This window comes from Camelina sativa, chromosome 1 (assembly GCF_030686135.1).
Source record: "Camelina sativa cultivar CO46 ecotype springtype chromosome 1, ASM3068613v1".
Classification (NCBI taxonomy): domain Eukaryota; kingdom Viridiplantae; phylum Streptophyta; class Magnoliopsida; order Brassicales; family Brassicaceae; genus Camelina; species Camelina sativa.
Genome location: NC_141880.1, coordinates 10,975,731 through 10,990,846, shown reverse-complemented (window position 1 = coordinate 10,990,846; position 15,116 = coordinate 10,975,731). Strand labels below are relative to the sequence as shown.

Genomic DNA, 15,116 nt, shown 5'->3' with positions numbered 1-15,116 from the left:
GATATTTCTTTTTTTAGTCTATCCTATGTTGTTTACAAGAAACTGTTTTTATTCAATTTTTGTTATAGTCTAAGGAACTTTACTAATTTTATCATTTTCTTGGAAAATCATGTGGACTTGCTACTTTTACACAATATAGTACTATAATGGGTGTTTTGAGATTTGTTCATCCAAAACTTGTCCATAATATGTTTTGGTATGTCACAACAACTTGTTCACTACAATTTGTCCATTGAAACAAAACCCTTTAAAACCTAGTCCATAAATGTTATGATTGTTAGGTTTTTAATTACGTAATCGCCAAATTTCAATAGACCGAAATGGACAAATACCAAAACACACCTTTTTGAAAGCGGTTAATCCATCCATATGGTTCATTTTTTCTTAAGAGTAGAATGAGTAGACTTTTATTTTCCTAAGTTTGGAATCTCCATCCTTGCCACATTTACATACACATGAGAGTTTCTCTCAATCAAACCCTTCACGAATAAAATTACTAAAACAACTTGTATTAATGCTTAAGCCTGTAAACAAATGGGCTTTATACGTTGAATGGGAAATCGGGAACAAGTCAAAAAGACTCAAAACTTAACCCCGAGTCCGAGAAGAGAGGAGGAAAACAAGTAGGGCAGAGATTGAGCCACGTCTTGAAGATCTAACGGAGGAAAAAAGACTTGTCTGTTAGGCAAACTAGTTTTTTTTTTCTTTCTCCATTATCGTTTGAGCAGAAGAGCTGACATGAAATGACAAATGAGGCGGTGAGAGCGTGTGATGCCGTCTGACCCGCTTTGGTCCACCAATCAAATCTTCTTCACCTATGTAATGTAATGTTTCCCTTTTTATGTTGTTATGCCACCATTCTTTATACGATATAATTAATTGACTAACAATAGTTGTTTATTGACACCACCAATTTGTAATATGACTAGGAGCAAATTTGTTGTCTTCGTACTGTTTCCATGTGAACTCGTATGTGTTATGTTTCATGCATTATTCATCGTCAATGCTAGTGTTAAATACCAAAGATCTAGTTTCATTATACAATATCTTACCGTAAAGATCTAGAATATTACTTGAAGAGTCTTACAACTAGACTATAAAGATATTTTACACTATATAACATGTAAATTTTAAGCGCAATCAAATGAGAACGTAAATAGTCAGATGCTGCTTAGCAAAAATAAAATAACAGTCAGATGCTAAATGAGATACAGAATTTACCGATACAAATAATATTTGTATATCTTATAAAATAAAGAAAGGCAAAGACTTTTGTAACAAGGACAAGAAACTGAATGATTTGCCAATTCCCTACCAAATTAAGACGCTACAAATGAAGGCATACGTACGCACGCACACTAGCATGAAAAGACACGAACAACCATTTGATTCTGCAAAATTTTCTTTTGTCACGTCTTATCGAAAATAATATTCAACTTATATTATAAGTTCGTTCGACGATTGGAGAGGCCATTTATGAAAAATTTAAGTAGTATATAAGAATAAGACAATCAAACCTAATTAGTACTACTATATAATTTACTAATCCATATTTGGCCTTGCATTGGCGATCGCAATTTTTTTTTTTTTTTTTAACTTAATATAGTGTCCCACTTCCACAAAACATTACTAGTAAGTTTACTAGTTAGTACTTGTATAATGTGATACATATAAAAAACAATTTATAGAGTTATAGTTTAGAAATAATCGAATTAATGAGCTTCTTCGTGCTCGAAAACTTCAATGAGTATTGTAAAATATAAAAACCTTTAAATAGCGTAAAGAAAACCCATGGATTTATTTGGTTGACTGAAATTGTTAAAAGAAAAATGATGAGATCGTAAACGTCTCTTGTTTTAAAAATCGCTAGGCATTAGTCCGACGGTGAGGAAGTGCCTAGCGATTAATCGGTAAATCGGATTTAAATAAGTGATTAATCGGGACTAGTTTCAGACATCATGATTTACTTTGAACTTGGGAAGTCCTTACACCATCTGACTTGTTTGTAGGTTCTGCAAGTTATGAAAGCCTGAATGTCCAAGCCTCTTGTGCCATAGTTCTGATAGGTTCTCCACCTTGGTCATTCTTGCACGTTCTTCAACCACTTGCATCTGTAACAACTAAGCGTTCCTCACCATCTCTACTTCAACAATCTTGTCTCCACTTTGATTGTGTATTATACATTTGTTTCCCACAAACAATACTTGATATCTATTTCTTACCATCTGAGGTATACTCAATAAATTTTTGTTTATCCCTGGCACTAGAAACACATCCTTAATGACCCTACTTCCCTTCTTAGTTAATACTTCGATGTTTCCCTTACCTGCAGTCATTATTTTGTCCCCATTTCCAATCCTGATAGGAACTTTAAACGATTTGTCTATTGTAGTAAAAAACCTTTCCTCCTTAGTCATGTGGTTGGTGGCACCATTGTCGACTAACCAGATTTCATCATTGTTTGTATGTTCCACTACATGTGCTGCATCAAACAAACCAATTTCCCCTTCTAACTGTTGTTGTAATTGCCTTTTCGGACATTCTTTTAAAATGTGTTCAGGACTTCCACAAGCAAAACAACCTTTATGTGGTCTGAATTGTTTACTAGAGAACTGAGACTCATAACTTTGTAAAAATTAGTATACACCTTCACTGTGGTTGCTCTTCTTACAGGTCTTGCACTGTCTTCTCACGTTGTACATTGATCAAGACATTCTCTCCGTTAACTTTATGCAGGTTCACGTCACTGGGATTGACCGAGCTCTGATACCATGTTCGACTATTAGGTTTAGCCACTTTAGAACTTTTTGTCTTAGCTTAATCTCTCTTGGATAAGATTCATTGTACACCATACCTCACATATATATACTTTTAGACTTAACCTATAGTTTTGTCTTAACAACCCATCAACAGTTATGGGCCTAAACATAATTAATGGCCCAAAGCCTTTGTCAATTAAACACACCAAAACAACACACGTCTTCTTCTTCATCTTCTCGATCTTGACTCTTCCTTTGTCCCTTCTCAAGCTGTGTGACTTCTTCCTCTTATTTCTTACTCTTCTTCACCTTTCTTACTAATTTAGATATTAATCAAAAAGTGAATTCCAACAGAATTCACTTCCAATTAAACTGTTTTCACTAACTAGATAATAGATCCAACTTATATTATATTATTTCAAATCAAAAAAGACAAAATTTAGCAATTTTTTTTTGTTCCCGATTTTTACTCCTATTTGGCTGAAATCGCGGCAGATCTCTGCCGCCGAGCGATTATCCAGCGCCTAAGCAGCTTCGACGGCCGCGTTTTTGAACAAACGGCAAACCGTAATTTTTTTATATATATATTAGTTATGCATTTTCTTACAACATATACGAAATGTACTGTATGTTATTTTTTTAATTACTCGTGCAGTAAATGAAATAATGAACCAACATAACTACAGTTTTTCGTAGTTCAATTTCGTAAAAAAAATGAAAATAATATGGTCCTTTAGTGCTACGGTAAAACTTGTGACTTGCCTAATAATGTCTGTATATGTTAAAAGTAAACATAAAATAATTATGTATCCACATTATGTGAGGACACTCTTATGTGAGGCCAAGCAAAAGAATTACAAATTTATTTAATACAAAAAAAAATTCTTTAGCTTGCCAAATAAAGGATTAGGAAAAAAAAAGGGCATGTGACTTTAAAATAGCTCGTGCATGTTCGACGTCATTGACAAATACTATATATAAAAGTTGTAAAGAAACGTAATCACTGAAACATCTTACTCATGACTTAGTGCTAATTAGGGCTCGTTGAAATCACGGGCTGAGGCGGTGGTAGAGGCGGAGGAGGTCGCTTCCGCTTCTTCTTTTCATAGCTGATTCCACGTGCTTTAGCCTGCGAGTCACGCACTTCCCTTAGGTAAAGTCGAACGGCTCGTGCACCAAAAGGGTTCGTCTCTGGTGAACCGCCGTTCTCTTCAAAAGCGGCTCTAAGACGGCCAATGAGTGCGTCCAGACTACCCCACGCTTGTCGAAGTGGACATGCACATGGTGCTGGTGGGTTTGGGTGTCCAAAGAACGGACATAGGTGTGTGTGAACCTGAAGATACAAGATCAAAGTTGGTGATTTAACTTCATCAGCAAATTTCATTCTATAACATTTCTAGGACGATTCATCATAGCATATACACAACTATCACCACAGTAAGAATCCAGTAAGAATCATAGAACATATCTGTTATATTTTATTTATATGCATATAATGATTGAGTAAGTTTTTGAATAAATACAATTAACAATCATATTGCAATACTATTTGTCGGTGATAGATGAAAATATATGATAGATATAGAACCTAAGTTGGATTAAATAAATGTAGATCAGTGAGGCTCATCTCGTTTGTTATATTACTACACATCTATTCTAAGAATCATATTCCCAACTATAACAAAAAAAAAATGGTTTTAGGTTTTTAGGTCAAGGAAACCCAAATATATTAGACATATATAGGGTTTTATTTGGATCTAGTTAAGTGAAAACTTATCACAGAGAGTATTTAAATGTAAGAGATACATACACATATGTAAGTGTAAATGTTATACCTTGGTCTTGCCGAATTGGTCCAGGTACCTGAGGAATTCAAGAACATGAGCCCCACTGCAACGAGAGAGAGAAAGTGGTGGACGGTGGTTGCGTAGGTACTGTCCGAAAGTGTTCCAATCTCTTCTCTTCTGATTCTCATACCTACTCAGCTGGTTAGTCCCCGAGCCGCCGGAGGAAGACGAGGAAGATGAGGAGGTGGTAGCAGTGGTGGCTGCGGCGGCGATCATAAGGTTTGTGTTATATGAGATGTATGTTGTGCCCATAAAGCCGATGATAGGATCCATGATATCAAGATCTGATAAGCTAAGATCTGTTTTCCTTTTTGGTTTTAGGTTATGAAGATGAGAGAGGAGCTTTAGGAGTCTCTAAGTTGATAAGGGAAGATGATGGGAGGAAAAGAAGAAGAGGAAGAGGGTATCGGAGTCATTGCTATAAAGAGTGGATTGAATGGAGTCATATAAATATATATTATTATTTTTTTTTTATCATTTAATATTTTGCTTGACTAATAACAGTGATATAAATAATAATGCAAGCTTGTATTTTGACTATAGAGATTGAGTTAAACACTACTAACATTACGTATATCTCTTTAATCATTATTTGTTGTGTAAGAAGACCTTGAATAGTTTTGGCGCACGTATGGTTGAAAATGTTATATAAAATAGTAGTACTTATAAAATATATATTTTCATCTAGTATACTTTTTTTTTGGTAAGAGTTTTCATCTAGTATACTTAACTTTTTATTTGGTTCAAATGTTTAATTGCATTAATTATTTTTTGTACAAGGTCAGGTATAGTAGCAAATCAATGATCTTTGACCTAAATTTACATGTAAATTGTTCACCACTCCTCGATTACCTTTCTTTGGTTATATTATCTCTGAACACTCATACGAATATTTTCAATGGACTTATTCTCAGCATTTCTTTTAGTCAATAGACTCAATACTTTCCCAAGAACAAATTTTAGATTAGCGCCACTTCGTAGATATATTGGACCGGAGAAGAAGGAACCGACCTAGTTACATGATGGGAATGAGCTAAGCGCCTAAGCCCCTATTTTCTTACGTTTACGTAATCTTTTCATGATCATATATATTTTTTTTTCAATTTTATATATGATCATGGACAATTTTTTGCTTTCCCATATACATTTTATAGAATGGCTCGATAGTGCCAGTATAAGTTGCGTAATGTTGATATCTTGCAGCGCCTCATATCTCATTCTTTCTGACGAAGAAAAATCACATATATGTATGGCTCCCTATGGTGTCTCCAACAATAATTCATAATCTTTGAAAAAAATAACTGAATAAGATTATTCACAAATACTCACTCCAACCAAATAGGATGGTCTCTTAGTCTCTTACACCAAAATTGCATGAAAGTTTGAATTAAACCAAACTAACTTACAAGCTAATGATTCATTTCCACACTCATCTACAAATGTAGACAAATACAGTAGTTTATAGTTAAATGAGAAACATGGAATCAAATCAAGTTGATACATCAACTAATTAGAGGAGAGAGTAGGGGTGGGCAGAGGGGGAATATAGTAGTGACGATGGCTTTTTGGTTTCTTGGTGTGAGTGGACAACACCTGGAATGAATAGACGAGATAACCCCTGAAAGAAGTTAGGGGCAAGGGTTAACTTGTGGCAGAGGTACAAAACTGGATGGGGACAGAGAAGGGAAAAAAATGAGCAGTGGAGTGTGTTTTGAATGGTTTTTCTTAATAAAGGAAGGAGAAATGTTGAGTCAATCAATCAAATCTACACTGTTCCATTTTCATGTCATTGTGGACCATGTGAAAAAAAAATTCACTTTGGTTTGTTTCTTTTTGGATCTTTTCTCTCTTGTATAAAAACAAAGTAGACGTCTAATTTTCTTAAAGTTGCATCATTTAGCAACTGACCAAACTTTCACAGAATACATGATAACACTAATTATTAATTTTCTATACCTAAAATGTATGAAACAGTCGAAGTCTGGTAGATTGTACAAACTACCTTTTTCAATCGACTCACGTATTGTTATATTTTTGGTATAATTTGTAACTAAAAATAAACCCTAACTTATGTAAATTGTTTACTTCTTTTATATTAATTATATTGAGCTTATAAAGTTAAGATCAGTAGATTGTCTTTAACAAAAAAAAGTATTAGTTAATTTAGAATGAAAAATCCTTTTAATCGATCCTCACATATGAGAGTTATTAATTAGTTGTTAGACATGTACCCTATAGTTTCGTTTTTTTTTTTTTTTTTTGGTTTTGTTTAATACATCTAGTCTATAGTTGATGCCATTAATAGCAATGACATGAAGCTTCTCTTTATGCTACATTTGGTGGTGGGGATATCTTTATCTTTAAGCCCACTTATTTCACTCCAATTTCCAAACAAAAGTAGTAATTTTCAATTGAATATGTAATCCTCTTATATATAAATCATTGTTCCTTTTTTTAAACTTTGACAATATATCATTAAGATACTATTGTGGTTTATGCTATTACAACTTTATATCAAATAATCAATAGTAATAAATTTTTGTAATTTTCTAAAATAACAAAACTATAGTTGTGACAAAGTTATATGTTTCATCCTCGAAATGTAGCTAATCAAAATGCCCATCTTTGTTTCTATAAGATTTAATTGAGGACATACAATAATTGCTCAATGTACTTATTGTGAATCAAGGAGCTAGCTAGACATGTCGAAAAGAAAAGAGTAATTAACGGGAAAAAGTTATATGAACACAACCAGTTTATTTACCATCCAACCTTTTTCGTTTTTCCGTACAATGATTAATTATGCTGTTCTTGCTTTTTGGAACCAATCTCGGATTCATTACAATAATTTAAAGAGTGATTAGATATAACAACAATACTCATTAATTACTAACATAAGAACTATTCTAGCTTTTGTAAGACAACAAGTTAGGAAGGTATTGAATTTTTTTCTGTTGAGCAATAGAGAAAAAAGATAGTTTCAATGGTTGAATTTTTTAACATCTCACACAGAAAAATAGTCCCATGGACTTTGGAACAGTCTCCTTCAGACAAGGTAAAGCCTCATAAACCTTATTGATAATGACGCGACATACCGGACATCCCCATTTCTTGGCTTTGATCTTCTTCAAGCAAGACATGCAACCCGGCCTATGTCCACGCTGGACATAAACGGCATCAGATGGAGCATCCAGACATATCAGTATATCACACACTGCCTACTGCTCCCAGCTTCGTTGTTACCACCATCTGTTGAAGCTCGAAGAGAAGAAGATGATGGGACATGGACAAGTGTTGAATCGCTTGACGAGAAATGATGATTCAGACCTCTCTTCATCGCTGTTACAACATCATCTGTCAGTGGAGGAGGTGTTGGTGATGTATGGAGAACGACCAGTGGTTGCATGGGCTGTATATATTTTTAAATTTTCAAAGAGTCTATAAAAACAAAGACGGAAGAAACAGAAACAAGAAATCTCAATGGACGTTTTGTTTTTGACATTAAACATTTAGAATCTCTTTACATGCATCACAAAACCACTTCAGCTGCTGGCTATCACCTTCAGTTGCAGGTGCTAATGTTAAGAGCTGTATCTGAAATAAACAAAGACAAACTTACATGTTTCCACTTCATTGAAACACTAATGTGTATTTTTCAGCAACATAGAAAAATTGTGAGGATACTACCTTGATCAGTAGTAGTCGCTGAGGTACTAGACTGCCACTCGTTTGATTCTTGGAAGTTTGGTACCCACAAATCGATCGGTTACAGACTCCAAACTCCAAGCAAACATTCACAACAATTCATGGCACAGGGATCCTAACTTGGGATTGATGACTCCATCATTATAAATGAAAAGCTGAAGTTGTTCAAGTCATTGAATAGACAACAGGGCAAAACATAAAAAATCTCTAATTGATCCAATTCCGAGAACTAAGTAAAGAATCTTGAATTTACCAGGAGTTGAAAGCATTAACGTTAGCTCCCACCATCTAATTGAACAATCATAAAGTTTACCTTTGAGATGAGAGCCTAACTCAAAGGAAAGAGGGAAGGAGGAGGGAAGAGTTTTTATGTTTAAGACTTAGCTCACTAGTAATTTTCGAATGTAACTACGACTATAAATCTGAGAAAAATAGAAACATCAATATATTAACACTCTTTTTTACATTCTTCCTTTCGTCCAAAACCATAATATATACAGAACATAAGGACTGTTTTTAAAGTTCCAAAACATAAACATATTGTTTTCGCTTTTGATTACGAGAAATAAGGAATTGATTTTGGTTGTTTGATAGAGATAGTTTCAAACAATGGTTGAAAGATAGATACACTCTCATGGAGTTTGTTGTACCTGTCTATTTTTAGACACGGTACAGCTTAATAACCTGATCGATCTTGGCACGACAGACAGGACATCCCCACTTCTTGGATTTGACCTCGTTCAAGCAAGACATGCATCCAGCGACATGTCCACACGGGACACAAACCGCCTCAGATGGAGCATCCAGACATATCGCACATGTTCCAGTGCTCCCGTCTTCTTTCCTTTCACCATCTGTTGTCGCTGGAAGAGAAGAAGCAGATGGGACATCGACTGGTGTTGAGTCGATTGATGGGTAATGAACCGGACCTTCTGCTACAGTTGCTATATCATCATCTGTCAATGGAGGAGCTGATGGTGAAGATTCTAGAACGATGCCAATTCCATGGCTATTGTAATCAAAGGCGCTTGCTTTTCCTGAGCGAGGAGGAGGTGCTATTGATGAGCTTGGACCAGATGAGGAACTTGCTTGGTTGATGGAATGGTGACTGAGATTTGATGGATCACTCGTAGTAGTATGAAGTGAGGCGTTCATTGCCATGGCTAGTTCATCTTCTGATGGTGGTGGTGGAGCAGATGGTTCTGTTTGGAGAAACACCGGTGGATGCATAGGCTGTATATTATATGTTCCAAGCAAGTTTCAATAAGGAAGAAACGAAACAAGAAATCTCAATAAACCTAATGGATGTTATTTTCGACATTACCTGTGGAATCCCTTTACAAGCATCACAAAACCACTTTAGCTGTTGTGTGTCACCTTCAGTCGAAGGTGCGAGTTTAAGACGTGTTTCTGTAAGGAAAAGAGACAAGATTAGATGTTTCTATTCACTGAAAAAATAAACTTATAACGCAAGAACAGTTAAAACAGATACATCAATTTTGGCACATTAAAATATGGAGGTCAACAAAATTCTTAAGCAAACTAAGGATAGTTGTCAGCAACTAAACAGGGTAGACTTACGCCTAACTACTTGAGGCCCACGTCTCCCGTGGGAGGCGCAGGCCCTTCGTTTCTTCTTCCTGCGGCTTGGGACTATCCACCAGAACAAAATTCAATCAACATCCACAAAACTAGAGGTTGCATTGGCAACAGCATATAAAAAGTTCCGGAAAAATTACTTGTGGAGTTATCAACAATCATCACTGAAGTATCGGACTGCTTCCCTTTTGGTTCTTCCAAGTTTGCTTTCCACAAAGGCATCACTGTGCGTGGCTGTGCATCCTGATTAAATCAGACAAGTTTTATAGACAGATTAGCTATACGAAAACATTGAAAGTTACACGTCATGAATTTATTGATATCTATTGATGATCATATACCTGCAGACTAGCATATACAACAAGCTCCAACTTAAAAGGTTTTGAAGCGTTTCTTGAACCAGTTGGTACGATGACTGCCCATCTGCAAATCAAGAGTTTTAAAGAAGTTTCATAGTCAAGTGCATAACAGAAATATAATCCTCAGAATTCAGTGAAAAGAAACTGAGTTTTCCATGACAAGAAAGAAAGATAAGGGTCAAGTTCAATGGAAGGATACTCACACTCTTCTAGAAAGAAGCTGCGGAGCAAATAAGTCGAGAAAAGTAGGGCCGTAAAATTCACGCATCCAACCAGAGAACAAGCAGATATGACTCTACAGAATCCACAAATTAAAAGACTATTAATCCACAAAGGTTAATTGTATTTCACAAGTTGGCTACCAGCAGATAATCAAACACGTATTTCAAACATACCTCAATTGCACGTACGACATTGCTGAACCCTTTGACTCTAGCGACCTCAAGTGGTGTCTGACAATCATCATTGAGAATAAGTGGATTTGCTGCAAGAAAATGGGATACGCCAAATGAGATAAAATACACCATAAGTAAATTATAAAACTCAAATTGATCAAGTTGTAAAAGAGGACAAACACTTACCACCGTGCGAAAGAAGTAGCTTAACAGTGTTCTCAAGACCTCTTTTTGCAGCATGGTGCAGAGGAGTCCCAGCATGACGACCTGAGAGAAAAAATGAACACATTAGCTCAACCATACTCTAAAACTAAAACTTCTTTCTGATGATCACATAACGGTTTCAAAATCTAAAACTATGATCATGCAACCTTTCAACAGAATCAAACAGGTCTCAAACTCTAAATACATTCATAAATTCCACTAGCTGCAACTAGACAAAGTAACACTTCAATGACTATCACAACATAACAATGCCACCGACATCCTAACTTAGGATTGACTCAGCTACTCAAGCTCCATTATTTCGTATATAAACCACAAACCAACAAGTTCAATTTGGGCATAAACATCCAAACTTCAAATAAACCAATTTTGAGAAAAAGGGAAGATCTTTAGACGACATACCAGGACGATAAGCATTAACATTAGAGCCCAACTCAATCAAAGTCTTAGCAACATCATAAAGCTCCGAGTTCATACAAGCCAAGATCAATGGAGTTTTCCCTTCTCTATCCATCCACTACAATCCCAAACACACACACACACACACACACGAAATCAAAACACGATTGTGTGTCCCCTGTAAAAACCCTAAATTTCGATTTAATCCAACCAGAATTTGATTAACAGAAATTGGAAGAAACCTCAAGGTCTGCACCATCACGACGAAGAGTTCGAATCCCTTCTGAGTTACCATAACTCACTTGCTGATACAGTAATTCCCCTTTTGATTGCTGTTGCCCCATTTCTCACAGATTCAGATAAGACACGATTGAGAGAAGACGACGAAAGGTGGAAACTTTACACAACCCACAAGATAAAGCTTCAACCTTTAGGAGTAGAATCGATCGAGAGATATACAAAAACAAAATCTCGGGATGATTGAAGTTTTTATCAAACAAAGAGAAGAGATAAAAGAGAAAAAGATCTATCCAAACACAGTTGGGAGATTGGTTCCTTAGCAAAGCAGAGTTGCGATAAATTAATTAAAACAGAGGAGGAAAAAACTTCGTAATTCACGTTTGACGTTTCTATAGAGTTGCTGGATTTTACAAAATGACTCCCTATATTTTAGGAAATGTCACTTTTGTTCCCTCTAAGTATTTTTAAGTTTATAACACCCTATTTAAAGTTTTGTTGGTAAAGTATAAAGATTTCATCCTCTGTTTAGGAGAATAAGATGATTAAGTTACACATTAGCTCTAGGAATGTTAAAAATGGATTAAAACCCAATGGGTACCCGAAACCCATATTTATTATCGGCTTGCGGACTTGTTTTTTAGTAAAAAATTTATTAATTTAAAATGGATGGGAACCTGAAACTATAGAGTCTTACACAGGTTTATCTTATAGGAATATGGGTATCGTCAGTTTTTTTTTTACCTGTGATGTACCAATATGATAAAGTTTTAACTTTTCCAGTTTACCCTAAAAAAAATCAAAACACAAACCCTGAACCTTAATCCGATTGATTTTAGATTTTGTGGGATCCCGTTTGGTTTCAGATTTGGAAATGTTAACTGAAAATGAAATGAAATTTGATGATTAAGGTTTCGTTTGATCTTGATCTTATTCATGTTCTGATATTTTCAGGAATTTTGAAGAAGTGCTTGGTTTATTTTGAATCTGCTATTAGAAGCTGTGAAGATCGGTCTGATTTTTCTTGGTTTTGGCTATCGTGGGATTTGATTGTTGTACTTATTCGAAATTGTCAATTTCTTTAATTGATTACGTATCATTCAGCTTTTTTTTTTTTTGTGTTGTTGTTGCAAATCAGCTATAATGGGGAAATGTGTTTTTGTTTTATATTTACAGTTTATTCTTTTTATAAATCCAATTTTGTCATATAAGAAGTTTACAATTGAATTTACATTTATAATGTTTATATCAAACTACTATCATTAAATTGTTATAAAATATAAATTGAATATATATATATATATATATATATATATATATATAACTAATAAATACACATAAATTTAGAAAAATTCAAAAAAGTAAAACTGATGTATAAAAATTCGGGTATCTATAAACTACCCAAAATCAATCGGGTTTTTCCGGGTTTATCCACTAGATTCAAAATCCATCTAGGTTTTTTGAATTCGGGTTTTTGATGGATGGGCTTAATTCAGGTACGGGTTGGATCAGGTTTTTTTACTCACGACAACATTTATTACATTGACAGTTAGCACAACGATGACAGAGTTGGCAGTGGTGAACCTTGGAAGTGTAAGATCCAAATCATAGAGACAATTTGAAACGACCCAACCTATTTTTTATATAAATAATGAACTAATTAACTAGTGATCCTATACCCACTAGCCACCTAACCACAATAAAACCAAACAGCGGAAATAACCAACATATACCAATAAATCATCAACCAATAATCAATAATTAATAACCCAATAACAATAATAATTCAACCAAGTCATAGAGCATAACATCAGTAACCTAGCAATGTCCTACTGACTCAACTCTAGCAACCTAACAGAAGCCATACAACACATCAACGAGCCACTAGAACATCCTCCTCTTCATCGCCTCGATTCCACGATTACACTTTGTCTTTACCTGCACTACATAACATATGAGATGCGTGAGTATTTTATAAACACTCAGTGATGCAATCCTCCCATGTATTGGGCTATACACACAAGCAATTGAAATATCTCTAACCAACAAACAACAATCAATAACCATACAAAAAACTAGGACAACTGCATTGACCAACACCAATCCATGCATCAACCGACACCAACTGGGTTGCATCAACCGACACCAACTGGGGTTGCATTGACCGACACAGGCTTGTATCGACTAATACAAGATTTACCTATGACAACTCGTCCCGCGGACCCCACTAGCCCACCGCTAACCGTCCCAATGGACCCCAAACTGGTCGTGCATGGCATCGATCCTAACCCCTCACCGTGGAAATGGAACTAATCATCCAAATCTACGAGTAGGTTATTGGTGCGCCAGACATTCCTCGAACCCTGGTATCCACCCTTTAACAACCTCCCCACAGGACAAGCTGTCACCAATTGAACTGAAATGGCCCGACCCGTTTTTTTTTTAATAATAAATAAATAAATACTCTACAGCTAGTGGTCCTATACCCACCAGTCACCTAACCACAAACACACAACAACGAATAACATAACCAAAACCAATATCCAATAATAATATAACCAATATCCAAAACATAACAATTCCAAAATCAAACTGTAAGAAACAAATAACCAACAACCTAGCAAGTTCTAAAGACCCAACTTTAGCAACCTAACAATGCCATACAACATCCAATCGAGTCCCCGGAACATCCTCCTCTTCATTGCCTTGATTTCACGATCATACTTTGCCTTTACCTGCACCACAAACACAAATTGAGATGCATGAGTATTTGATAAACACTCACTAAGGCAATTCTCTATTGGTCCATACACACAAGCAATAAGATCTCTCATGCCACAAACAACAACAAAAAAACAAACCAGGAACATGTACAAGCGACCTGACACAATCTGGTTACTGTCAGAAGGGTGTCGACCGACACTGGACATCATGTGTTGACGGACACCACTTGGGTGTCGACCGACACCTGCTCAACACTCCCGAAATCCTAACGGTGTCGACCAACACCTCCACATGGTGTCGACCAATGCTCGCTAAGTCCCCGAGTCGTCCTCGCATTGGTGTCGACCGACACCACTGCCGAACAGTGATTTCCTTCAAACATAACCTCCAATACTCGCCACCAAACTTTTCCTTCTCGTCCCACACGATCCCAGAAACGAAATCAAGCCTCAGGAGCTACGAAAAACTCATAAACAACCAAACAACACACAATATCACATAAGCAAAGATCTTAGCTTAGATAAGCCATGGTCATGCACTCACCTTTGCAAAACAACGAGATCTAAGCCCAAACGATGAAACTACCACCACAACAACCTTCCCACCACGTCCCTAGCCTTGGATCCACACTCTTCAGTAAGAAACTCTCTCACAGATCAAAGGAAACTCCCAAAAACCTCAAGAACAGGCTATGGAACACTCTTTTCTTCTTTTCTCTCAAAAACTCACAGAAACGTCTAAAGGGACGAAGGAAGTCGAGTTTTCCCTTATAAACTCGAGTTTAGGGCTTTCCCTAAACCAACCACGCAAACCGGACGATTAAAATCGAACCGATCAAACCGTCAGCAACCGATGTCGACCGACACC

General features: G+C 36.0%; 2 protein-coding genes across 3 annotated transcripts; both read right to left on the bottom strand.

The window, feature by feature from the left end:
* Nucleotides 1-3,547: 3,547 nt before the first annotated feature.
* LOC104788269 (protein LIGHT-DEPENDENT SHORT HYPOCOTYLS 4-like) lies at nt 3,548-5,028 on the bottom strand. The gene is made up of 2 exons (XM_010514003.3): nt 4,595-5,028; nt 3,548-4,092 (listed from the first exon to the last, which is right to left on the bottom strand). Exons 1-2 carry the CDS (start codon nt 4,877-4,879, stop codon nt 3,790-3,792), a joined length of 588 nt encoding a protein of 195 aa, XP_010512305.2. The 5' UTR covers nt 4,880-5,028; the 3' UTR covers nt 3,548-3,789.
* A 3,706-nt stretch (nt 5,029-8,734) lies between these two features.
* LOC104788246 (putative E3 ubiquitin-protein ligase XBAT35) lies at nt 8,735-11,910 on the bottom strand. 2 transcript variants are annotated; one of them, XM_010513982.3, is made up of 10 exons: nt 11,531-11,904; nt 11,292-11,406; nt 10,851-10,931; nt 10,665-10,753; nt 10,473-10,564; nt 10,252-10,333; nt 10,051-10,153; nt 9,893-9,964; nt 9,636-9,721; nt 8,735-9,544 (listed from the first exon to the last, which is right to left on the bottom strand). In XM_010513982.3, exons 1-10 carry the CDS (start codon nt 11,630-11,632, stop codon nt 8,972-8,974), a joined length of 1,395 nt encoding a protein of 464 aa, XP_010512284.1. In that variant the 5' UTR covers nt 11,633-11,904; the 3' UTR covers nt 8,735-8,971. The 2 variants fall into 2 exon arrangements, with proteins under 2 accessions (XP_010512284.1, XP_010512292.1); XM_010513990.3 differs by lacking the exon at nt 9,893-9,964 and having other exon boundaries at nt 11,531-11,910.
* Between the last annotated feature and the right edge of the window lie 3,206 nt (nt 11,911-15,116).